We start from the raw sequence: 26,247 nt of genomic DNA on the forward strand, positions 1-26,247 counted from the left end.
AGACGGTCCTTCCTCAGAGACAACCTACAAGGGGGAAGAGAGGACATCTTCACCAGATACGCAAACCAGATCTTGCAAGGCCAGGCAGGAGCTATTAGAATCACAGACGCCCTCTTATGTTTGATATGAGCAATGACTCGTGGAAGGAGAGAAAATGGATGAAACGGGTATGCTAGACTGAAGTTCCAAGGAACCGCCAGAGCATCTATTAGAACAGCTTGAGGGTCTCTTGATCTCGAACTGTATATTGGAAGTTTGGCATGTTGACGCAACGCCATCAAGTCCACCTCCGGATCCCCCCACCTGAGAGATATAATTTAAAATACCTCCGGATGGAGAGCCCACTCCCCGGGATGAAAAGTCTGCCTGCTCAAAAAAACATAATTTATGTAAGAATTTAACTGATAAATTCATTTCTTTCATATTGGCAAGAGTCCATGAGCTAGTGACGTATGGGATATACAATCCTACCAGAAGGGGCAAAGTTTCCCAAACCTCAAAATGCCTATAAATACACCCCTCACCACACCCACAATTCAGTTTAACGAATAGCCAAGTAGTGGGGTGATACAGAAAAGAGTAAAAAAAGCATCAACAAAGGAATTGGAATAATTGTGCTTTATACAAAAAAATCATAACCACCATAAAAAGGGTGGGTCTCATGGACTCTTGCCAATATGAAAGAAATGAATTTATCAGGTAAATTCTTACATAAATGATGTTTTCTTTCATGTAATTGGCAAGAGTCCATGAGCTAGTGACGTATGGGATAGCAAATACCCAAGATGTGGAACTCCACTCAAGAGGGAGGGATAAAAATAAAGACAGCCAATTCCGCTGAAGAAAAAAAAATGAATCCACAACCCAAATCATAAGTTTTAATCTTATAAAGAAAAAACTGAAATTATAAGCAGAAGAATCAAACTGAAACAGCTGCCTGAAGAACTTTTCTACCAAAAACTGCTTCTGAAGAAAAAAAAACATAAAAATGGTAGAATTTAGTAAAAGTATGCAAAGAAGACCAAGTTGCTGCTTTGCAAATCTGATCAACAGAAGCTTCATTCTTAAAAGCCCAGGAAGTGGAAACTGACCTAGTAGAATGAGCCGTAATCCTCTGAGGCGGGGATTTACCCGACTCCAAATAAGCATGATGTATCAAAAGCTTTAACCAAGATGCCAAAGAAATGGCAGAAGCCTTCTGACCTTTCCTAGAACCAGAAAAGATAACAAATACACTAGAAGTCTTCCTGAAATCTTTAGTAGCTTCAACATAATATTTCAAAGCTCTCACCACATCCAAAGAATGTAAAGATCTTTCCAAAGAATTCTTAGGATTAGGACACAAAGAAGGGACAACAATTTGTCTACTAATGAAAGAAAAGGAGACTCACAAGAAAGAGCAGATAATTCAGAAACTCTTCTAGCAGAAGAGATGGCCAAAAGGAACAATACTTTCCAAGAAAGTAATTTCATGTCCAGAGAATGCATAGGCTCAAACGGAGGAGCCTGTAAAGCCTTCAAAACCAAATTAAGACTCCAAGGAGGAGAGATTGATTTAATGACAGGCCTGATACGAACCAAAGCCTGAACAAAACAATGAATGTCAGGAAGATTAGCAATTTTTCTGTGGAACAGAACAGAAAGAGCAGAGATTTGTCCTTTCAAGGAACTTGCAGACAAACCCTTATCTAAACCATCCTGAAGAAACTGTAAAATTCTAGGAATTCTAAAAGAATGCCAAGAGAATTTATGAGAAGAGCACCATGAAATGTAAGTCTTCCAAACTCGATAATAAATCTTTCTAGACACAGATTTACGAGCCTGCAACATAGTATTAAAGTGATGGTAAACTCTCCCCTTTATAAAATCAGATCTGGAATGTAAGCGCTATTTTAGATGGGGTTTTATTCATCATGTGCAATGAAGATGCGCTATGACTTAATTATTAATATAGATATGAAATTCAACTACCCCACGTTACACCACCCACTTCAAAAGTCAATTCTCCTGTCAGCTAAATGATTGAATTACTCTCCAATCAATGCTCTAGCTACAACAAAAGTGCCATATGGGGAGAGTGCTGATTGGACAACAATTCAATCTGTTAGCTCACAGAAAAGTTTACTTTTGAAGTGGGCGGAGGAGCATGCAGTATTTGAATTTCATATCTATATTAATAACTAAGTTATACTGCATCTTCATTACAGCAAATTAATTAAACTCCATCTAAAATAGCGCTTACATTCCAGATCTGATTTTATAAAGGGGAGAGTTTACCATCACTTTAATCACTGAGTCAGAGAAACCTCTATGACTAAGCACTAAGTGTTCAATCTCCATACCTTCAAATTTAATGATTTGAGATCCTGATGGAAAAACGGGGCTTGAGATAGAAGATCTGGCCTTAACGGAAGTGGCCAAGGTTGGCAACTGGACATCCGAATAAGATCCACATACCAAAACCTGTGTGGCCATGCTGGAGCCACCAGCAGTACAAAACGAACGTTCCATTATGATTTTGGAAATCACTCTTGGAAGAAGAACTAGAGGCGGAAAAATATAAGCAGGTTGATAATTCCAAGGAAGTGTCAACGCATCCACTGCTTCCGCCTGAGGATCCCTGGACCTGGACAGATACCTGGGAAGTTTCCTGTTTAGATGAGAAGCCATCAGATCCATTTCTGGAAGCCCCCACATCTGAACAATCTGAAAAAACACATCTGGGTGAAGAGTCCACTCTCCCGGATGTAAAGTCTGACGACTGAGATAATCCGCTTCCCAATTGTCTATACCTGGGATATGGACCGCAGAAATTAGACAGGAGCTGGATTCCGCCCAAGCAAGTATCCAAGATACTTCTTTCATAGCTTGAGGACTGTGAGTCCCACCTTGATGATTGACATACGCCACGGTTGTGACATTGTCTGTCTGAAAACAAATAAACGGTTCTCTCTTCAGTAGAGGCAAAGACTGAAGAGCTCTGAGAATCGCATGGAGTTCCAAAATATTGATTGGTAATCTCGCCTCTTGAGATTTCCAAACCCCCTGCGCTGTCAGAGATCCCCAGACAGCTCCCCAACCTGAAAGACTCACATCTGTTGTGATCACAGTCCAGGTTGGATGAACAAAAGAGGCCCCTTGAACTAAACGATGGTGATCTAACCACCAAGTCAGAGATAGTCGAACATTGGGATTTAAGGATATTAATTGTGATATCTTTGTATAATCCCTGCACCATTGGTTCAGCATACAAAGCTGAAGAGGTCTCATGTGAAAACGAGCAAAGGGGATCGCGTCCGATGCTGCAGTCATGAGACCTAAAACCTCCATGCACATAGCTACTGAAGGGAATGATTGAAACTGAAGGTTCCGACAAGCTGCAACCAATTTCAGATGTCTCTTGTCTGTTAGAGACAAAGTCATGGATACTGAATCTATTTGGAAACCTAAAAAGGTTACCCTTGTCTGAGGAATCAAAGAACTTTTTGGTAAATTGATCCTCCAACCATGTCTTTGAAGAAACAACACTAGTTGATTCGTGTGAGATTCTGCAGAACGTAAAGACTGAGCAAGTACCAAGATATCGTCCAAATAAGGAAACACCGCAATACCCCGCTCTCTGATTACAGAGAGTATGGCACTGAGAACCTTTGAAAAGATCCTTGGAGCTGTCGCTAGGCCAAAAGGAAGAGCAACAAATTGGTAATGCTTGTCTAGAAAAGAGAATCTCAGGAACTGATAGTGATCTGGATGAATCGGAATATGAAGATATGGTCTTATTTTGAAACCTATTCTGTACCCCTGAGAGACAATGTTCTGAATCCAATGATTTTGGACTGAATTGATCCAAACATCCTTGAAAAAACTTAGTCAGCCCCCTACCATTTGAGCTGGAATGAGGGCCGCACCTTCATGCGGACTTGGGGGCTGATTTAGATCAAATGGAAACCGTTCCCTTAGGGGAAGGATCAGGTTTCTGTTCCTTATTTTGTCGAAAGGAACGAAAACGATTAGCAGCCTTAAATTTACCCTTAGATTTTTTATCCTGAGGCAAAAAAGCTGCCTTCCCCCCAGTGACAGTTGAAATAATCAAATCCAACTGAGAACCAAATAATTTATTACCTTGGAAAGAGAGAGATAGCAACGTTGATTTAGAAGTCATATCAGCATTCCAAGATTTAAGCCATAAAGCTCTTCTAGCTAAAATAGCTAAAGACATATATCTAACATCAATTCTAATGATATCAAAAATGTCATCACGAATGAAATTATTAGCATGTTGAATTAACTTAACAATGCTATACACATTATGATATGGTACTTGTTGCGCTAACGTTTCCAACCAAAAAACATCAGCCAAAGAAATAGCAGGCCTAAGAAGATGACCTGAACATAAATAAGCCTACCTTAGATAAGATTCAAGTTTCCTATCTAAAGGATCTTTAAAAGAAGTACTATCTGCCGTAGGAATAGTAGTACGCTTTGCAAGAGTAGAGATAGCCCCATCAACTTTGGGGATCTTTTCCCAAAACTCCAATCTATCAGTCGGCAAAGGATACAGTTTGTTAAACCTTGAAGAAGGAGTAAAAGAAGTACCCAGTATATTCCATTCCCTAGAAATCACATCTGAAATAGCATCAGGAACTGAAAAAACCTCAGGAATAACTACATGAGGTTTAAAACCCAAATTTAAACGTTTATTAGTTTTAATATCAAGAGGACTAGTCTTCTCCATATCTAATGCAATCAACACCTCTTTTAATAAGGAACGAATATACTCCATTTTAAACAAATATGAAGATTTGTCAGTGTCAATATCTAAGGCAGAATAGATAAATCAGAAAGTTGTCGGTCATTTAAAAATTCATCAATTTTATGAGAAGTTTTAAAAGACCTTTTACGTTTATTAGAAGGCGGTATGACAGACAAAGCCTTCTGAATGGAATTAGAAACAAATTCTCTCACATTAACAGGAATATCCTGAGCTTTAGATGTTGAAGGACCAGCAACAGGTAATGGACTACTACTAATGGAAATATTGTCTGCATGTAAAAGTTTGCCATGACAACTATCACAAACTACAGCCGGAGGAACAGTTACCACAAGTTTACAACAAATGCACTTAGCTTTGGTAGAACCGACATCAGGCAGCAGGATTCCAGTAGTAGATTCTGAGACAGGGTCAGTTTGAGACATCTTGCAATATGTAAGAGAAAAAATAACATATAAAGCAAAATGATCAATTTCCTTATATGACAGTTTCAGGAATGGGAAAGAAATGCAAAACAAAATTAGCCTCTGGAAACCAGAAGCAAAAAGAAATGAAGTCTTAAATAATGTCAAAAGTTTGGCGCCAAGTATGACGCCCACAACTGACAAAATATTTTTTGGCGCCAAGAACGTCTGCAACAAACACGAGCGTCATAGATGACGCAACTACGTGAAAAAACTCGGCGCCAACTAAGACGCCGGAAATGACGAAATCACGTCAACAACAAACGTAATTCTCGTGCCAAAAAAGTCTTGCGCCAAGAATGACGCAATAAATTATAGCATTTTGCGCTCCCGCGAGCCTAACAGCCCGCAATTTAGAAAAGAGAGTCAATTTGAAAACTTCAGGTAAGAATTTTTTTTTTTTTTTTAAATATATGCATTTCCCAAATATGAAACTAACAGTCTGCAAAAAGGAAATATACTGATAAACCTGAATCATGGCAAATATAAGTACAAACATATATTTAGAACTTCAAATATAAAGTGCCAAACCATAGCTGAGAGTGTCTTAAATAAAGGAAACATACTTACCCAAAAGACACTCATCTATATAAAGTAGATAGCCAAACCAGTACTGAAACGAGAATCAGCAGAGGTAATGGTATATAAGAGTATATCGTCGATCTGAAAAGGGAGGTAGGAGATGAATCTCTACGACTGATAACAGAGAACCTATGAAATAGATCCCCGTTAGGCTGACCATTGTATTCAATAGGTAATACTCCCTTCACATCCCTCTGTCATTCACTGCACTCTGAGAGGAACCGGGCTTCAAAAAAGCTGAGAAGCGCATATCAACGTAGAATCTAGCACAAACTTACTTTACCACCTCCATAGGAGGCAAAGTTTGTAAAAACTGAATTGTGGGTGTGGTGGGGGGTGTATTTATAGGCATTTTGAGGTTTGGGAAACTTTGCCCCTCCTGGTAGGATTGTATATCCCATACGTCACTAGCTCATGGACTCTTGCCAATTACATGAAATAATTTTTATTTTTTATTAATGCATTTCCCTAATATGAAACTGACAGTCTGCAAAAAAGAAAATATACTGATAAACCTGAATCATGGCAAATATAAGTATAAACATATATTTAGAACTTTATATACAAAGTGAAAAAACCATAGCTGAGTGTGTCTTAAATAAAGGAAACATACTTACCAAAAGACACTCATCCACATATAGCAGATAGCCAAACCAGTACTGAAACGTGAATCAGTAGAGGTAATGGTATATAAGAGTATATCGTCGATCTGAAAAGGGAGGTAGGAGATGAATCTCTACGACCGATAACAGAGAACCTATGAAATAAATCCCCGTTAGGATGAACATTGTATTCAATAGGTGATACTCCCTTCACAGCCCTCTGACATTCGCTGTACTCTGAGACTGCTTAGGAGCTGCATCTCCAGACCCTAACTTTCATCAATGCTCTCACTGAGAGGCTGACAAGACTACTTAAAACTCCAGTCCCATTTCAAAGGGAAGATACCCCTCATAATGAACTACTCCGTATCTTTTGACACTTCTCTGCCAACCTATTGTGACGAAAGGCAAAGAATGACTGGGATATGAGGGAAGTGGGGGAGGTATTTAAGCTTTTGGCTGGGGTGTCTTTGCCTCCTCCTGGTGGCCAGGTTCAGTATTTCCCACAAGTAAGGAATTAAGCCGTGGACTCTCCTCATATTAAGGAAAAACTATTTTCACTTGCGCAACACTCTAATCTCGCCCTCTATTGGCACAGCTTAGTGAAAGAGTGTAGTCAGAGACAAAGGAATAGAAGCATTGTAAATCCTAATTAAAACAATCAAAGCAACAGAAACATAGAAACAAAGAATTTGACGGTAGATAAGAACCAAAAAGGCCCATCAAGTCTACTACTTTTTTCTTAGAATAGCCTTATGCATGTCCCAGGCATATTTGTGTTTACCACCTCAATTGGAGGTTTATTCCATGAATCCACAACACTTTCTTGTAAAAAAACCTGCTTCCTGACATTACTTCTGAAATGAAGAATCAAAGTTGAAATGTGCATGAGTGCATTTTAATTTTGAATTGAAGCATTTTTGGAACATATATTTCTATTAGCAAAAAATGCTTCTAATTAAAAGTCACCGCTGTTTCAGCAGCATATGTACGTAGGCTGTGCATGCTATGTGCACTAGCATTCAACATCAAACTTTACAACATATATCATCGTAACCCATATGCATAAGTTCGCAAAGTAACATATCATCGCAATCAACAAGCATAAGTTTGCAACATGCAACAGAGTAGTATAAGGCTTCAAATGAAAAATGTATCCCCATTGGATAATTCCTCATCATCATCCAATCCCACACACAAGGTGGGACTTATGAACCAGTAAATAGATTTACCAAACAGCTGATGTGTAACCCCTCTGAGGAAGTGTGAGCGAAACACGTGTCAGGGGTCTGACTTCAGAGAGTTCATACTCTCATTTTTTAAATCTCTTACTCTCTATAACTGTTGATTGCCAATAGCTTGTAAATGTGTGTTATATTCTGAGATCAGATGTTGTGCTATGTAAGTGAAACAAGTCAGTTAAACGTTAATCTAGCCCCCGCTATAGAAAGGACCAGTCAATACAGTAGATTTGCATAATCAACAAATGCATGATAAGAAGACAATGCAATAGCACTTAGTCTGAACTTCAAATGAGTAGTAGATTTTTGTTAAATAAATTGCAAAGTTATGTCTATTTCCACTCCCCCTCTATCATGTGACAGCCATCAGCCAATCACAAATGCATATACGTATATGCTGTGAATTCTTGCACATGCTCAAGTAATCTGAATAATGAAGTTTAATTTTGACTTGAGTGTCCCTTTAAGCAGACAGAATGTATTACACTGAATAGCTGTGCTAAAGCTAACTGTGCAAGCAAGGACTTTTAAATTACAGAGTATTAGCTTATTAGCTTTAATCTCAGAATCTGACATCCAACATATTAACAGGTCCTCTTGTTAGAGCATTATTTCTGAATTTATTAATAGCCGGCTACAAAAGATAACGTTTGTATCTGACTGCTTTATATCATACAAACCAAGTATGTTTCACATATAGATACATGATTCTCAGAGGTATTATTCACACACCTATGCTATATATTGATATCTAGAGAGTTTAAGTGTTTTTAAACGTGTATGATTGAATAGTTAAACCAATAAAGTATGAATGGTTAAAAATCGTTCCTGTTTTATTCAGGGAGAATTTTTCCTAAATAATTGCAGGGGTAAAGCACTCTTTTTTGTTACAGACTTTGTAACTCATTTATCTATGAAACTTTACATCAGCTCAGAGTCAGCAGTGGCTTGTTTAATGCAAATTGGACATGGTTCGTATATAAAAGAACGGCAGTTAAACATTTAAAACATTTTTTTTTCATGAATAAAGGTTAAAGGGACATGAAATCCAACAATTTACTTTCATTACATTGATAGAGCATACAACTTAAACAACTTTTTAATTTACTTTATTATCTAATTTGATTTGTCCTCTTGGTATCCTTTGTTTAAAAGCATACATAGGTAGGCTCAGAAGCTGGGAGCTATCTGCTGATTGGTGGCTGCACAGCTCTTACCATTGGTTTACCAATGTGTTTAGCTAGCTTCCAGATGTATATTGGTGCACCTTCAATAAAGGATACCAAGAGAATAAAGCAAAATGGAAAAAGTAAAGCAACAACATATGAATGTGAACAACTGAGCCCTGGAATGCTACATTTTAGTGCTGGACAGAGACTATTCCCATAGAATACAAATAATTTATTGAGCCCAGGAACTACTATTAAAAAAAAAGGACTGTAATACATTTTAAACATTCTAATTTAGATGGAAAATCTTGGGTATCATGCTCATTTAAGTAATCAATGACTACCACTTGCTCTCTGGGCTGGCACAGTGTTTCAGTGCTGGTGCACGGGGCATGAAGAGCATGTGTATGTATGCCGCTAAAACAGCAATAGATTTTACTAATAGCATGTTGCTAATGCAACTATACTGCCAAAATAATGTTATTCAATCTAACACAGAACCGTGCACATTTCAGTTTTGGCAATTAGTTATTCAGTTACATTGCCCCTTTATTAATAGTAATGAATCAACTGACAAATTATCACCATCATCTGAGAAACCTATTTAAGTATAGCAATAACTTACTTTTGGTATGAACTCCAGGAGGGATCATACTGGGTACAGTCTGTTTACTCAGTCTTTGACTAAGCTCCTGGTAAGCCCACATGTACCAGCCTAGTTCTTTTTCAAGCATTTGTATCCTGCCTTCATACTGCCGCTTGCTCACAGCCAGACCTTCACCCATTTGCCCTGAAAGAAAAATATAACAAAGCAACATAGTAGATGAGGTTAAAAAAAAGTCCATTGAGTCCATTGAGTTCAATCTATACAAATCTTAATATACTTACAAAGAAGCTCCAGTTGAGTTTAAATTAATACAATTAAAAAAGGTGACCCATTTAACACAAGCAATGACATCCATGAATTCTGTTTATAGCCAGAAATGTAACTAAACCATTTTTAAATGTATTCAAAGTATTGCCAATTACTACCTCCTCAGGTAATGGGTTACACAATTGTATTGCTCTTACAATAAAAACTTTTTCTCCTTTCCCTATATGTGAAAGAATAAAGGTCTTTTATTGAATGTGGAGGCTGGAGTTCTTGAATTTTTGGATGTTGAGGAGAAAAGACAGCCCAGCCAAAGGTTTAAATACCTCCCTCACTCCCCGCATCCCCCAGTCATTCTGCCGAGGGAACAAGGAACAGTAGAAGAAAAATCAGGGTGAAAAGGTGCCAGAAGAAGAAAAATAACAGACGCCCCACAGAAAAAATACGGATGGGGAGCTGTGGACTCTTTCCATCTGAAGAAAAGAAAATGATCAGGTAAGCATAATTTAAGTTTTTCTTCATAAATGGAAAGTCCACAGCTGCATTCATTACTTTTGGGAAAACAATACCCAAGCTATAGAGGACACTGAATGCAAAAACAGGAGGGTACAAGAGGTGGCCCATTCTGAGGGCACCAGGCCTGAAAACCCATACCCAACAAAATACTGCTTTGTCCGAAGCTGAGAACAACTTTGAAAAAAAGGATTAAGGACACTGACCCACAGATAGACCACAAGCCTTGCTAGAGACCGCAGGAACTAGACTCGACTGAAACAACAGCCTCCAAGAGACACCATCGCCCAGCAGTCGGTCAACAAACAACACACCCCTGACTAAAGAAAGGGAACAAACTACCGTATTCTTCCACAAAGAAGAAAAGACAGAGAGAAAAGATGATTGTACCTGTAAAGCGCGGCTAATCCTCCCTAAGGGACTCAAGGCGCTGCTCATTTTATCAACCTCAAAAGGAGGAACGGCAGGGTAAATGCTAGCTAGCATAAGGAACTCCAGAAAAAAAAAAAACTAAAAAGGGCACAACGAGTCCTAAATAAAAACAGAGCAAAAAGACCCGAGAAACTGGGTCAGGCTAACAGAGACCCAACCAGTCTCATAGAAACAAGGGGAGGCAACGCTCAGACCCCAGAAATAGAGAAAACACGGGATAAGACTGGGAGTCTGAAACAGAGAGAGGATCTTCCCCTAACACAGTGCAACCGCAACTGAAGACGAAGGTCCCCAAGTCGCAAAAAGGTAGCTCAGAATACCGAAATATTCAGAAACGAAATCTCGTGCAGCAAGCTCAGATAGGTCTGAAGAACAACACCTAAAGCAAAAACACTGCAACCTGCAGTCATCTTAACCCCTTAAGGACCAGCGACGTACCCTGTATGTCGCTGGCCTTTTTTTGGGACTTGATTGTTTTATAGCGCGGTCTTGCCACCAGCGTTGAGACTGCTCTATTCCACAAAGCCTTCTGGAGGGAGGGCATTAATAGCGTGTTCTTGCTAGACTTGTGCTATTATGTCCTGAAAAAACACTTAACGACCAGTGACATACAGGGTACATTGTGGTCATTAAGGGGTTAAAATAACTCTGAACCTAAATACTTGCAGGGCAAGTAAAAAGCAGCTGAAGATAGGATCCTTCAGATTGCTAAGAATCCACTAACCAGCAGATAACATTGCAGGATATTTAAGAGCCGCCAGTCCTTCCCACAAATCTTGAACGTGGAGAAAGGAGAAACCTCAAAGAGGCTTACTGTACCTCAAATGCTCTGAGGACGAAATAGCAGAGCAACAGATCTCAGATCCTGCTCCAACACCGGACCAGCCCAAGTGACAGACATGTCTGATAGGCAGGGGGGACAGAAAGACCCCAACCACAAGCCCCCAGGGAATGGAAAGAAAAAAGGGGGGACTCACCCACCCCAACAGAGCTCGGGTGCCAACCCAATCCGCTCCTCCAAAATAAGGCACTCCCAAGGAGAACCCCCTAGGACCTGGAACAGAGAAAAGTGCAATAGATCCGTAGGAGACCTGTCACAACTCTCTTAGACAGTCTCTACGTAGAGAGATCAATTACCAACAGGTGGAACAGAGCCCACAGAGCAGCAGATCCTGCCCCTTACAGAAATAAGCCATCTGAACCTCCTACACACATGACAGGACAATGACCCTCCAGAGAGAGGAAACCCCAGCTCATCAGGAAGACAAACTATCCCCTCAAAAGGGAAGGGCATAGATAAGAACAGCGTACATGTCCACAAGGCATGAAGCCATAGTATGATCAAAACAGGGACCAAATGAAAAAATCATTCAGACACCACTGTTGACCCAACAGAGAAAACTCCCCATGAAGAGGAGCACACTCCGTCCAAATGACAAGACAGGCCTTAAAGTATATAACCAGTACCCGAAGGTGGATGTGAACTCTGGCCTTCCTGCTTGCAAGCCCATGAGCTAGCCCCTATGTCACAACATAGGGTCCCTGAAAAAACTGGGTCGTCTCGAACCAGTCCACAGGATCATAAGTCTCCAGACATCCAAAAACGATCCAAAACAAGAACCCTGGACCCAGAATCGTCCTAGAACGAACAACACCCCCAGGGAACACAAGATACCCCGTCTGAAGCAATCAGACCTCACAGGCAGTGATGTGCGGTCACTAGAGGCAGGGCTTCACCTCTCATATGGGCAAAAATATATATTTTTTTATTGGCTTTATAAAAAAAAAAAAAAAAAAAAAATATTGTATTTTTTTTCTCCCCAGCATTTTTTTTTCACAGCTACATGTTGTGCAATGGAGAGGCACCATTACCCACCATTACACAACATGCTGCGCCACCTAATGGATGAAAGTGGTTAAGATCATTGCATGGCCCATTAACTGCTTATTTGAGGCAGTCCTATTTGGGCTGAACCAATCCAGTGAGAGGCATTAGTAAGTGGAACTTAGGGTTGGGGCTGGATGTTAAATCATATAAAACAAAAAAACCCCGAAAAAAACAAAACAACTTTCATTTATTTTGTTGCTGTCCTGTGAACCTGCTAGCTTTGCTAAAGGGAAAAAGAGAGTTCTGTTCTTCCCCTCTAAGTGCAGTGGAATGTGCCACTGTCACTTCCTGAATCCTTACAGAGCAGGAAGAGAGGCAGAGAGAGTTTTAGCCACATCTTATTAAAGTAAGATTTTACTGAAAGGGATTCTGTTAGTGAAAATGATAATTTAATGAATGTGGTTTAGTGTTTTTTTTACTCTTTTACAGCAGTTTAAGGATCGTTTTTGTATTTTGTTTACTCAAAATTTACACCCACTAACTTAGCAGCTTGCCTCTGTACTTCACACTAATTTATAGTCTCACTTTATGAACGCTCTGTAGCTCTGCTGTTTTATTACTTAAAAATGCAGTGATCCCTCCCCCCCTTGTGTGTGTGTCTCTCTCTCTCTATCTATCCATCTCTCTCCTTATGTGTTGTTCTCCCCCATGGTCTCTTTCTCTCTCTGTCTCTCTTCCTCCCCCTCTGACTCTCTCATCCCTTATGTGTCTCTCTAACCCTCTGTGTGTGATTGTGTCTCTCTGTCTTTCTCTCTCTCTAACCCTCTGTGTGTGATTGTGTCTCTCTTTCTCTCTCTCTAACCCTGTGTATGATTGTGTCTCTTTCTCTCTCTCTCTCTCTCTAACCCTCTGTGTGTGATTGTGTCTCTCTCTCTTTCTCTTACCCTCTGTGTGTGATTGTGTATCTCTCTCTCTCTCTATCCCTCTGTGTGATTGTGTCTCTCTCTAACCCTCTGTGTGTGATTGTGTCTCTCTTTCTCTCTCTCTAACCCTCTGTGTGTGATTGTGTCTCTCTCTCTCTAACCCTCTGTGTGTGATTGTGTCTCTCTCTTTCTCTCTAACCCTCTGTGTGTGATTGTTTCTCTCTCTCTTTCTCTCTAACCCTCTGTGTGATTGTGTGTGTCTCTCTCTCTCTCTGTAACCCTCTGTGTGTGATTGTGTGTCTCTCTAACCCTCTGTGTGTGATTGTGTCTCTGTCTCTCTCTCTCTCTCTAACCCTGTGTGTGTGATTGTGTCTCTCTCTCTCTAACCCTCTGTGTGTGATTGTGTCTCTCTCTCTCTAACCCTCTGTGTGTGATTGTGTCTCTCTCTCTAACCCTCTGTGTGTGATTGTGTCTCTGTCTCTCTAACCCTCTGTGTGTGATTGTGTCTCTCTATCTCTTTCTCTCTCTAACCCTCTGTGTGTGATTGTGTCTCTCTCTCTCTCTAACCCTCTGTGTGTGATTGTGTCTCTCTCTCTTTCTCTCTCTCTCTCTCTAACCCTCTGTGTGTGATTGTGTCTCTCTCTCTAACCCTCTGTGTGTGATTGTGTCTCTCTCTTTCTCTCTCTCTCTAACCCTCTGTGTGTGATTGTGTCTCTCTCTCTTTCTCTCTCTCTCCAACACTCTGTGTGTGATTGTGTCTCTCTCTCTAACCCTCTGTGTGTGATTGTGTGTCTCTCTCTTTCTCTCTCTCTCTAACCCTCTGTGTGTGATTGTGTGTCTTTCTCTCTCTCTAACCCTCTGTGTGTGATTGTGTGTCTCTCTCTTTCTCTCTAACCCTCTGTGTGTGATTGTGTCTCTCTCTCGTTCTCTCTCTCTCTAACCCTCTGTGTGTGATTGTGTGTCTCTTTTTCTCTCTCTCTCTAACCCTCTGTGTGTGATTGTGTCTCTCTCTTTCTCTCTCTCTAACCCTGTGTGTGATTGTGTCTCTTTCTCTAACCCTCTGTGTGTGATTGTGTGTCTCTCTCTCTCTTTCTCTCTCTAACCCTCTGTGTGTGATTGTGTGTCTCTCTCTCTTTCTCTCTCTCTCTAACCCTCTGTGTGTGACTGTGTCTCTCTCTCTCTCTAACCCTCTGTGTGTGATTGTGTCTCTCTCTCTCTTTCTCTCTAACCCTCTGTGTGTGATTGTGTCTCTTTCTCTCTCTCTAACCCTCTGTGTGTGATTGTGTGTCTCTCTTTCTCTCTCTAACCTCTGTGTGTGATTGTGTCTCTCTCTTTCTCTCTAACCCTGTGTGTGATTGTGTCTCTCTTTCTCTCTCTCTAACCCTCTGTGTGTGATTGTGTGTCTCTCTCTCTCTCTTTCTCTAACCTCTGTGTATGATTGTGTCTCTCTCTCTCTTTCTCTCTCTCTAACCCTGTGTGTGATTGTGTCTCCCTCTCTTTCTCTAACCCTGTGTGTGATTGTGTCTCCCTCTCTTTCTCTCTCTCTACCCCTCTGTGTGTGATTATGTCTCTCTCTCTCTCTAACCCTCTGTGTGTGATTGTGTCTCTCTCTCTCTAACCCTCTGTGTGTGATTGTGTCTCTCTCTCTAACCCTCTGTGTGTGATTGTGTCTCTCTCTCTTTCTCTAACCCTCTGTGTGTGATTGTGTCTCTCTCTCTCTAACCCTCTGTGTGTGATTGTGCGTCTCTCTCTCTAACCCTCTGTGTGTGATTGTGTCTCTGTCTCTCTCTCTAACCCTCTGTGTGTGATTGTGTCTCTGTCTCTCTAACCCTCTGTGTGTGATTGTGTCTCTCTATCTCTTTCTCTCTCTAACCCTCTGTGTGTGATTGTGTCTCTCTCTCTTTCTTTCTCTCTCTCTAACCCTCTGTGTGTGATTGTGTCTCTCTCTCTCTCTAACCCTCTGTGTGTGATTGTGTCTCTCTCTTTCTCTCTCTCTCTAACCCTCTGTGTGTGATTGTGTCTCTCTCTCTTTCTCTCTCTCTCCAACACTCTGTGTGTGATTGTGTCTCTCTCTCTAACCCTCTGTGTGTGATTGTGTGTCTCTCTCTTTCTCTCTCTCTCTAACCCTCTGTGTGTGATTGTGTGTCTCTCTCTCTAACCCTCTGTGTGTGATTGTGTGTCTCTCTCTTTCTCTCTAACCCTCTGTGTGTGATTGTGTCTCTCTCTCGTTCTCTCTCTCTCTAACCCTCTGTGTGTGATTGTGTGTCTCTTTTTCTCTCTCTCTCTAACCCTCTGTGTGTGATTGTGTCTCTCTCTTTCTCTCTCTCTAACCCTGTGTGTGATTGTGTCTCTTTCTCTAACCCTCTGTGTGTGATTGTGTGTCTCTCTCTCTCTTTCTCTCTCTAACCCTCTGTGTGTGATTGTGTGTCTCTCTCTCTTTCTCTCTCTCTCTAACCCTCTGTGTGTGACTGTGTCTCTCTCTCTCTCTAACCCTCTGTGTGTGATTGTGTCTCTCTCTCTCTTTCTCTCTAACCCTCTGTGTGTGATTGTGTCTCTTTCTCTCTCTCTAACCCTCTGTGTGTGATTGTGTCTCTCTTTCTCTCTCTAACCTCTGTGTGTGATTGTGTCTCTCTCTTTCTCTCTAACCCTGTGTGTGATTGTGTCTCTCTTTCTCTCTCTCTAACCCTCTGTGTGTGATTGTGTGTCTCTCTCTCTCTCTTTCTCTAACCTCTGTGTATGATTGTGTCTCTCTCTCTCTTTCTCTCTCTCTAACCCTGTGTGTGATTGTGTCTCCCTCTCTTTCTCTAACCCTGTGTGTGATTGTGTCTCCCTCTCTTTCTCTCTCTCTACCCCTCTGTGTGTGATTATGTCTCTCTCTCTCTCTAACCCTCTGTGTGTGATTGTGTCTCTCTCTCTAACCCTCTGTGTGTGATTGTGTCTCTCTCTCTCTCTCTCTAACCCTCTGTGTGTGATTGTGTCTCTCTCTCTTTCTCTAACCCTCTGTGTGTGATTGTGTCTCTCTCTCTCTAACCCTCTGTGTGTGATTGTGCGTCTCTCTCTCTAACCCTCTGTGTGTGATTGTGTCTCTGTCTCTCTCTCTAACCCTCTGTGTGTGATTGTGTCTCTATCTCTTTCTCTCTCTAACCCTCTGTGTGTGATTGTGTCTCTCTCTCTTTCTTTCTCTCTCTCTAACCCTCTGTGTGTGATTGTGTCTCTCTCTCTCTTTAACCCTCTGTGTGTGATTGTGTGTCTCTCTCTCTTTCTCTCTCTAACCCTCTGTGTGTGATTGTGTCTCTCTCTCTAACCCTCTGTGTGTGATTGTGTCTCTCTCTCTCTAACCCTCTGTGTGTGATTGTGTCTCTCTCTCTCTTTCTCTCTAACCCTCTGTGTGTGATTGTGTCTCTTTCTCTCTCTCTAACCCTCTGTGTGTGATTGTGTGTCTCTCTTTCTCTAACCCTCTGTGTGTGATTGTGTCTCTCTCTCTCTTTCTCTCTCTCTAACCCTCTGTGTGTGATTGTGTGTCTCTCTCTCTAACCCTCTGTGTGTGATTGTCTCTCTCTCTCTCTCTCTCTTTCTCTCTAACCCTCTGTGTGTGATTGTGTCTCTCTCTTTCTCTCTCTCTAACCCTCTGTGTGTGATTGTGTCTCTCTCTCTTTCTCTAACCCTCTGTGTGTGATTGTGTCTCTCTCTCTTTGTCTAACCCTCTATGTGTGATTGTGTCTCTCTCTCTCTCTTTCTCTCTCTCTAACCTTTTGTGTGTGATTGTGTCTCTCTCTTTCTCTCTCTCTCTAACCCTCTGTGTGTGATTGTGTCTCTCTCTCTCTAACCCTCTGTGTGTGATTGTGTCTCTATCTCTAACCCTCTGTGTGTGATTGTGTCTCTCTCTCTCTCTCTCTAACCCTCTGTGTGTGATTGTGTCTCTCTCTCTAACCCTCTGTGTGTGATTGTGTCTCTCTCTCTTTCTCTAACCCTCTGAGTGTGATTGTGTCTCTCTCTCTCTCTCTAACACTCTGTGTGTGATTGTGCGTCTCTCTCTCTAACCCTCTGTGTGTGATTGTGTCTCTCTCTCTTTCTTTCTCTCTCTCTAACCCTCTGTGTGTGATTGTGTCTCTCTCTCTCTTTAACCCTCTGTGTGTGATTGTGTGTCTCTCTCTCTTTCTCTCTCTAACCCTCTGTGTGTGATTGTGTCTCTCTCTCTAACCCTCTGTGTGTGATTGTGTCTCTCTCTCTCTAACCCTCTGTGTGTGATTGTGTCTCTCTCTCTCTTTCTCTCTAACCCTCTGTGTGTGATTGTGTCTCTTTCTCTCTCTCTAACCCTCTGTGTGTGATTGTGTGTCTCTCTTTCTCTAACCCTCTGTGTGTGATTGTGTCTCTCTCTCTCTTTCTCTCTCTCTAACCCTCTGTGTGTGATTGTGTGTCTCTCTCTCTAACCCTCTGTGTGTGATTGTCTCTCTCTCTCTCTCTCTCTCTCTTTCTCTCTAACCCTCTGTGTGTGATTGTGTCTCTCTCTTTCTCTCTCTCTAACCCTCTGTGTGTGATTGTGTCTCTCTCTCTTTCTCTAACCCTCTGTGTGTGATTGTGTCTCTCTCTCTTTGTCTAACCCTCTATGTGTGATTGTGTCTCTCTCTCTCTCTTTCTCTCTCTCTAACCTTTTGTGTGTGATTGTGTCTCTCTCTTTCTCTCTCTCTCTAACCCTCTGTGTGTGATTGTGTCTCTCTCTCTCTAACCCTCTGTGTGTGATTGTGTCTCTATCTCTAACCCTCTGTGTGTGATTGTGTCTCTCTCTCTCTCTCTCTAACCCTCTGTGTGTGATTGTGCGTCTCTCTCTCTAACCCTCTGTGTGTGATTGTGTCTCTCTCTCTTTCTTTCTCTCTCTCTAACCCTCTGTGTGTGATTGTGTCTCTCTCTCTCTTTAACCCTCTGTGTGTGATTGTGTGTCTCTCTCTCTCTTTAACCCTCTGTGTGTGATTGTGTGTCTCTCTCTCTCTTTCTCTCTCTAACCCTCTGTGTGTGATTGTGTGTCTCTCTCTCTAACCCTCTGTGTGTGATTGTGTCTCTCTCTCTCTCTTTCTCTCTAACCCTCTGTGTGTGATTGTGTCTCTCTCTCTCTCTTTCTCTCTCTCTAACCCTCTGTGTGTGATTGTGTGTCTCTCTCTCTCTAACCCTCTGTGTGTGATTGTGTCTCTCTCTCTTTCTCTCTAACCCTCTGTGTGTGATTGTGTGTCTCTCTTTCTCTAACCCTCTGTGTGTGATTGTGTCTCTCTCTTTGTCTAACCCTCTATGTGTGATTGTGTGTCTCTCTCTCTCTCTCTCTCTCTCTCTAACCTTCTGTGTGTGATTGTGTCTCTCTCTTTCTCTCTCTCTCTCTAACCCTCTGTGTGTCATTGTGTCTCTCTCTCTCTCTAACCCTTTGTGTGTGATTGTGTCTCTCTCTTTCTCTCTCTCTAACCCTCTGTGTGTTATTGTGTCTCTCTCTCTTTCTCTAACCCTCTGTGTGTGATTGTATCTCTCTTTCTCTAACCCTCCGTGTGTGATTGTGTCCCTCTCACTTTCTCTAACCCTCTGTGTGTGATTGTGTCTCTCTTTCTCTCTCTCTCTAACCCTCTGTGTGTGATTGTGTGTCTCTTTCTCTCTTTCTCTCTCTCTCTCTAACCCTCTGTGTGTGATTGTGTCTCTCTCTCTTTCTCTCTCTCTTTAACCCTCCATGTGTGATTGTGTCTCTCTCTCTTTCTCTAACCCTCTGTGTGATTGTGTCTCTCTCTCTTTGTCTAACCCTCTATGTGTGATTGTGTCTCTCTCTCTCTCTTTCTCTCTCTCTAACCCTCTGTGTGTGATTGTGTCTCTCTCTTTCCCTCTCTCTCTCTAACCCTGTGTGTGTGATTGTCTCTCTCTCTCTTTCTCTAACCCTCTGTGTGTGATTGTGTCTCTCTCTCTCTAACCCTCTGTGTGTGATTGTGTCTCTCTCTCTTTCTCTCTCTCTCTAACCCTGTGTGTATGATTGTGTCTCTCTCTCTCTTTCTCTAACCCTCTGTGTGTGATTGTGTCCCTCTCTCTTTCTCTAACCCTCTGTGTGTGATTGTGTCTCTCTCTCTCTTTCTCTCTCTCTCTAACCCTCTGTGAGTGATTGTGTCTCTCTCTCTTTCTCTCTATCTTTAACCCTCCGTGTGTGATTGTGTCTCTCTCTTTCTCTCTAACCCTCTGTGTGTGAGTGTGTCTTTCTCTCTCTCTAACCCTCTGTGTGTGATTGTCTCTCTCTCTCTCTAACCCTCTGTGTATGATTGTGTCTCTCTCTATTTCTCTCTCTCTAACCCTCTGTGTGTGATTGTGTCTCTCTTTCTCTAACCCTCTTTGTGTGATTGTGTGTCTCTCTCTAACCCTCTGTGTGTGATTGTGTCTCTCTTTCTCTCTAACCCTCTGTGTGTGATTGTGTCTCTTTCTCTCTAACCCTCTGTGTGTGATTGTCTCTCTCTCTCTCTAACCATCTGTGTATGATTGTGTCTCTCTCTATTTCTCTCTCTCTCTCTAACCCTCTGTGTGTGATTGTGTCTCTCTTTCTCTAACCCTCTTTGTGTGATTGTGTGTCTCTCTTTCTCTCTCTAACCCTCTGTGTGTGATTATGTCTCTCTCTCTCTCTAACCCTCTGTGTGTGATTGTGTCTCTCTCTTTCTCTAACCCTCTGTGTGTGATTGTGTCTCTCTCTCTAACCCTCTGTGTGTGATTGTGTCTCTCTCTCTCTCTCTCTCTAACCCTCTGTGTGTGATTGTGTCTCTCTCTCTCCCTCTAACCCTCTGTGTGTGATTGTGTCTCTCTCTCTTTCTCTAACCCTCTGTGTGTGATTGTGTCTCTCTCTCTCTAACCCTCTGTGTGTGATTGTGCGTCTCTCTCTCTAACCCTCTGTGTGTGATTGTGTCTCTCTCTCTCTAACCCTCTGTGTGTGATTGTGTCTCTCTCTTTCTCTCTCTCTAACCCTCTGTGTGCGATTGTGTCTCTCTCTCTTTCTCTAACCCTCTGTGTGTGATTGTATCTCTCTCTCTTTCTCTAACCCTCCGTGTGTGATTGTGTCCCTCTCTCTTTCTCTAACCCTCTGTGTGTGATTTTGTCTCTCTCTCTCTCTAACCCTCTGTGTGTGATTGTGTCTCTCTCTCTCTTTAACCCTCTGTGTGTGATTGTGTGTCTCTCTCTCTTTCTCTCTCTAACCCTCTGTGTGTGATTGTGTCTCTCTCTCTAACCCTCTGTGTGTGATTGTGTCTCTCTCTCTCTAACCCTCTGTGTGTGATTGTGTCTCTCTCTCTCTTTCTCTCTAACCCTCTGTGTGTGATTGTGTCTCTTTCTCTCTCTCTAACCCTCTGTGTGTGATTGTGTGTCTCTCTTTCTCTAACCCTCTGTGTGTGATTGTGTTCTCTCTCTCTTTCTCTCTCTCTAACCCTCTGTGTGTGATTGTGTGTCTCTCTCTCTAACCCTCTGTGTGTGATTGTGTCTCTCTCTCTCTCTCTCTTTCTCTCTAACCCTCTGTGTGTGATTGTGTCTCTCTCTTTCTCTCTCTCTAACCCTCTGTGTGTGATTGTGTCTCTCTCTCTCTCTCTAACCCTCTGTGTGTGATTGTGTCTCTCTTTTTCTCTAACCCTCTGTGTCTCTCCCCCCTGTCTCTCTGTCTACCTTTTATTTAATTAATGAACTGGTAGTGCCATCTGATGGTGTGGCTTTATTTAAAGGGGTGGGGTCAAGCGCCCAACCATCTTTAAATTTCACCAGCCACCACTGGATCAAGACATTTTTATATTTACTGAATAATGAAAGAATCTATAAGCATAATTTGCAGCATTAAAGTAAAAAGTATGTTTTAAACATATTTTAATGGGCATGGATTTCTAGAGCTCATAATCAGAGCAAGCATTGTGTTATCTGGCAAGAGTTTCTGTTACAATCCTTTTAGACTCAAATCAGATGTTTACTAAGTTGACCAGTTTTCCAAGACACCATTTAAAGGGACATGAAACCCATATGAAACCCATATGCAATTTTAAATAACTTTCCAATTTACATCTAATATCTAATTGTCTTCATTCTTTTGATATCCTTTGTTGAAAATCATATCTAAATATGCTCAGTAGCTGCTGATTGGTGGCTGCACATAGATACCTCATGTGATTGGCTCACCCATGTGCATTGCTATTTCTTCAACAAAGGATATCTAAAGAATGAAGGCGTATCCTAGTCACTGCCTCACCAGCCTCTGACGTCACCGCATGTCACTGCTCACAGGGGATGATAACCGGGGAACCCGGAGAACGGGTAGAGGACTCACTCGTAATTCCCAGCCCAAAGGGAAGAGAACACCCTTAGCCGGGGGTCAACCCCCCCCCCAACAAGGTGCTAGGCCGCGACAAAGTCACGCAATTTCTCTAGAGCCCAAAGGCCCCAAGGGCAACACTAAGGGAAATCTGAACGAGAACAGAGTTACCCGAAAGAGAGAGTAGAAAAGAAAGGCTAGTCTCCATAATCCCCAAAACACCCAAGGGAGAAGAATGCAAAGCATCCAGAACCCAGGCAGAAAAACATCCCCTAAGCAAAAAGCTTGGAAAAAGAGACAACACCTCCTATCGCCCCTGATATGGATACGACTAACTCCCGAAGGAAGACAGAGCCTCACGTCCTTCACTTCCTAATTAAGCAGCCAAAGCCCCCAGAAAAACTGAACAAAGTTCAGAAAGTCTCGACCCAAAGGAAGAGAACCTCTAAATGGAACAAGTCCTAAAAGGACATTTCCAAGGAGCCCATGAAAGGCAAAACCGTAAGAACGGAGGTATGAAGGACCTAAATCCTCCAAGCCTCCAACCCACAACGGGAAGGAACACTCTAGTTCCCGGAAAAATTGAAAACGACTGAGCATGTCGCCGCGGATCTCAACGGATTCCCGGCCCACTAGATTGAAAGGCAAATGAGGACTGAACTAATCCCCCATGCCCCTAAGCAACCACGGACCCTCAAGTCCTCTCAGGATTCTAGTTGAAGCTTGTAAAATAAAACAAGCAAACACAAACAATATTGTGATCACTAGGCGCCCTCACCGGATCAACCAGACATAAAATGGCGCCACGTGTCTGAACTAGGCCTCAAGACAGAAGGATTTGTACCCAGTCAGGACAAGCATGAAACCAAGGGCCCCAGCACTGTTCAGAGAAGAAAGTCCCCGAAGGAAACAGCACACCACAACATGAGCTTTAGACCAAATAAAAATCATCCTCACCGGATGAAAATAAAAGATAAGGCAACCGTAGGTTATCGCCCAGGAAGAACGGACAGACCCGCAGGACCAGCCCAACAAGGGTCCGAGACTTCCAAGCTCAGAACTGGAAAAGAATACACAAATAACAGACTATAAGAAGATTACTTCATCCCCTTATGTCTATGTATGCAAGCCAGTCGAAGATTAAGACTGGTAATCCTCAAAGAGTTGGATCCTTCAGCAACGCCAAAAAATGTGCCTTAGTAGAACACGAAAGCGTGCCAGTCTATAACGAAAGGCGCAACATATCTCCGCCGGAACAAAATAAAACACCGGCCCCAAAGGTTGACCCCCTGAGGCCTCAGGAGCAGTCGCTTTCCTGGAGGGCTGAACTTAACTGGACTGGACCAGGCGATCCCACGCCTGACGAGCCCCGGTTAACGGAACACGGACAATATCGTAAGCACACTCCCGGGAGGTGCAGATGCGCCAGCGCCAAAGATATGACCATGCAGAACTGTGTTGTAACCTCCGGTGGGAACAGGCCACACTCCATAGAAGGATAAGTAGCGTTTGGGTTACCTGTATGCATAGTAAGAGTTGGTGGTAGGGAACTCGTCTTGTGGAAAATAGAATCTCCAGAGGCAGATGGCTCAGAGGGCACCTGATTCCCTGATCCTGAGGAACAGAGCACTCTAAAAACGGCATTCGGAACATAACTGATGGGCATGTATCACCAGGGCCAATTCATATTCTTCGCAAGAAGTAGAGTCTGAATCAGAAACATCCATCTCCAAAAAAATCAGAATCCTCCATAACTGGGGCACTGAATAAAAAAATGGACCAATAAGAAAAATCTAAACGGCACCTTACACCCCCAATTGCTGGGGCAGTCACCACCTTCAGAGAACCAGACACCTGCGGACCAGGATTTCTCCGTTGCCACACGGTCAGGAATGCGGAAATGGAGTCACAAGGTAAACCGTGCAGTCCATGCAAAAGCGCGTCCGACCGTAAAGGCCGCGTCACTAGACATAGGCCGTTATGTTCCAAAATAGCCATGAGCCGAAGCAACACTACACAGTAGTAGACAGAATCACATTACAAACATGATTATAAACCCTCCTGTTCAATAACCCCCCTCAGGAGATATTAACCCTTGATTCCTAGATACAAAAAGGAGCCTCACTGAGACACTATGATAAAGTTATCCCGAAAAGGTTTTAGCCCTTCTCGTATAAACAGTTGTAATTACAATACATCCATGATGAATGTAAAATTAAACGATCTTACCGGAACAGGAACACGGCGCTTTAAGTGTGACAGATAGTAGTGTCGCTTCTGCCATGGACTTGAGAAAAAAGCAGGCAGCGAAACTCGTCAACACCGATTGCTTGTGGAGCTGTTAATATGAGTCGGGATGGTTTAGCAGAAAGACTCTCCCTGCATCTCCGGACTCTAACTTTCACTGAGAGGCTGACAGGACTACTTAAAACTCCAGTCCCATGCCGAAGAGTACTACCCTCCATAAGAGACTATCGAAAACTTCTGACATTTCTCTGCCAACCTCCTGGGATGAAAGGCAAAGAATGACTGGGTGATGAGGGAAGTGGGGGAGGTATTTAAGCCTGTGGCTGGGGTGCCTTTGCCTCCTCCTGGTGGCCAGGTTCTGAATTCCCAAAAGTAATGAATGCAGCTGTGGACTCATTCCATTTATGAAGAAAATAAAAGGAAGCTCAAATAAAGATTTTTTCTTCACACTATTTCCTCCTCCAATTACAGGAAAATTTGTCTTAAATAGTCTAAAGCAGGGGCACCCAAACCTTTTTGTAGGGAGAACTGGTCACCAATGGTGGTGGGACTGGAATGGGGCCACATAACTTAAAAGTAACAAAACAAACTCCATGGGATCCCCAGACTGCCCCAAGCCCAGAAGGTTGACACCTGTTAAGATTAATATCTAGTTAGACCACCATCAGTAAGGCCCCTAACATCTTGGGTGCCTTGGCAAGGCCGAAAGCCAGAGTCACCTACTGGTAATGCCTGCCTAGAAAGGCAAGCCTGAAGAACTGGAGAATTCCTGTAAATCCTGATATGGAGATATGGATCCCTTAGGTCTATAGCGGACATCAACTGACTTTCTTAGAGTAAACAGTTTCCATCTAGCAGGTTGGTACCTTCAGAAACTTTTTTGAGGGATTTCTAGGATGAAGCAAAGTGTTCCTTACTCTTTAGGAACCAAGAACAAGTTGGAGTAAAATTCCTGACCTAGCTAGCCCAAAGGAACCCTGAGACAACAAAGAAAGACCAAAACTAAAAACAGCCGTGCAGCACTTTTAACATTAATGCAGCCATATCAATTGCCTCATGACAAAGCAAGCTTTTAGCAATCTTAGTCAGCAGAACTCGATCATGGATATCATCCAAGGTTCCTTTTACAGATACAACCTCAAAAGTTATTGCACCAAACATACATGATTGCAAACTGTTTTTCCTATCCACTGAATATATGAAAGAGGGCTACCCCCCTAATGCAGGGGTTTTTATACCTGTCCTCAAGGTTCCCTAACAGGCCAGATTTTCAGGATTACCTGGGGTGAGAGCAGATTAATAAACAACTGATTATTTCACCTGTGCTCCAGTTCAGATATCCTGAAAATCTGGCCTGGAAGGAAGGCCTGAGGATTGTAGTTGAAAAACCCTTCCTTAATGTAAAAGTAGTCCACCTGGCTAAAGGGGAGGTAGCTCTGTCTTCGGCAAAGAGAACATAACCTTAAACTTGGCAGAAGAAATAAAGGGTATCTCTTGGTTGTTCCACTCCTTAGTCATCAGCTAAGATCCTGATCTATGTATATGGAAGGTAGCTGCTTACAGAATCTATCCAGCCCCTTAGTACTTTAGAAATTGGGAGTTGCCTAACACATCCTTTAGTAAGGCATGTATATACTCTAATCCTATGGGGTGGGGGGTTTGGAGTCTGAGCCATTAAATCCACAACCAAAATAAAAAAAAGTCTAAATCCATCATTCCTTTCTTTGTTTCGGAAAACTAGATAGCTTGCTATATTTAGGGGACTGAGGAGAGATTAAGGAGAGGGAACCTCAACTGCTGAAATGTATCTGCACTTTGCTGCAGGAGCCATAACCTCAGCCATAGTAGAATGTATTTATTCTTTAAACTAAAAGATAACTCTGTAGAACCCTTAAGGAGACAGGCAGCTGAGAAAGGACAAACACAGGCACATAACTAAGAGCATGCAGAAATAAGAGGGGCTTACCTTATTAGCAAATCTGTCCTCAGCTTGCAAGACTGTTATAATCAAAGTATCAAATTGCACACAATTGTAAAGCATTTGCACACATGTAACATTAAAACTGCTCTGAAATGCAGTAGAATGTTCTCACCACCCCTGAACGGCAAAATTGGTAAAAAAGGAAATTTATGCTTACCTGATAAATTTATTTCTTTTATGATAGGACGAGTCCACGGATTTCATCCTTACTTATGGGATATCGCCTCCTGGTCAGCAGGAGGAGGCAAAGAGCTCCACAGCAGAGCTGCACAAATAGCTCCTCCCTTCCCCCCCAACCCAGTCATTCGACCGAAGTTAGGAAGAGAAAGGAAA

At 42.3% G+C, this 26,247-nt stretch overlaps 1 protein-coding gene across 1 annotated transcript in view; it reads right to left on the minus strand.

Annotated features, from left to right (window-relative positions):
* Window positions 1-26,247, minus strand: part of KIF7 (kinesin family member 7) — a 111,602-nt gene that overhangs the window by 5,936 nt on the left and 79,419 nt on the right. Inside the window, exon 18 of the mRNA XM_053717671.1 lies at window positions 9,455-9,619. Within this exon, the coding sequence (XP_053573646.1) occupies window positions 9,455-9,619 (165 nt within the window). The remainder of the gene's footprint in view (window positions 1-9,454; window positions 9,620-26,247) is intronic.

Source organism: Bombina bombina, chromosome 6 (assembly GCF_027579735.1).
Source record: "Bombina bombina isolate aBomBom1 chromosome 6, aBomBom1.pri, whole genome shotgun sequence".
Taxonomy (NCBI): domain Eukaryota; kingdom Metazoa; phylum Chordata; class Amphibia; order Anura; family Bombinatoridae; genus Bombina; species Bombina bombina.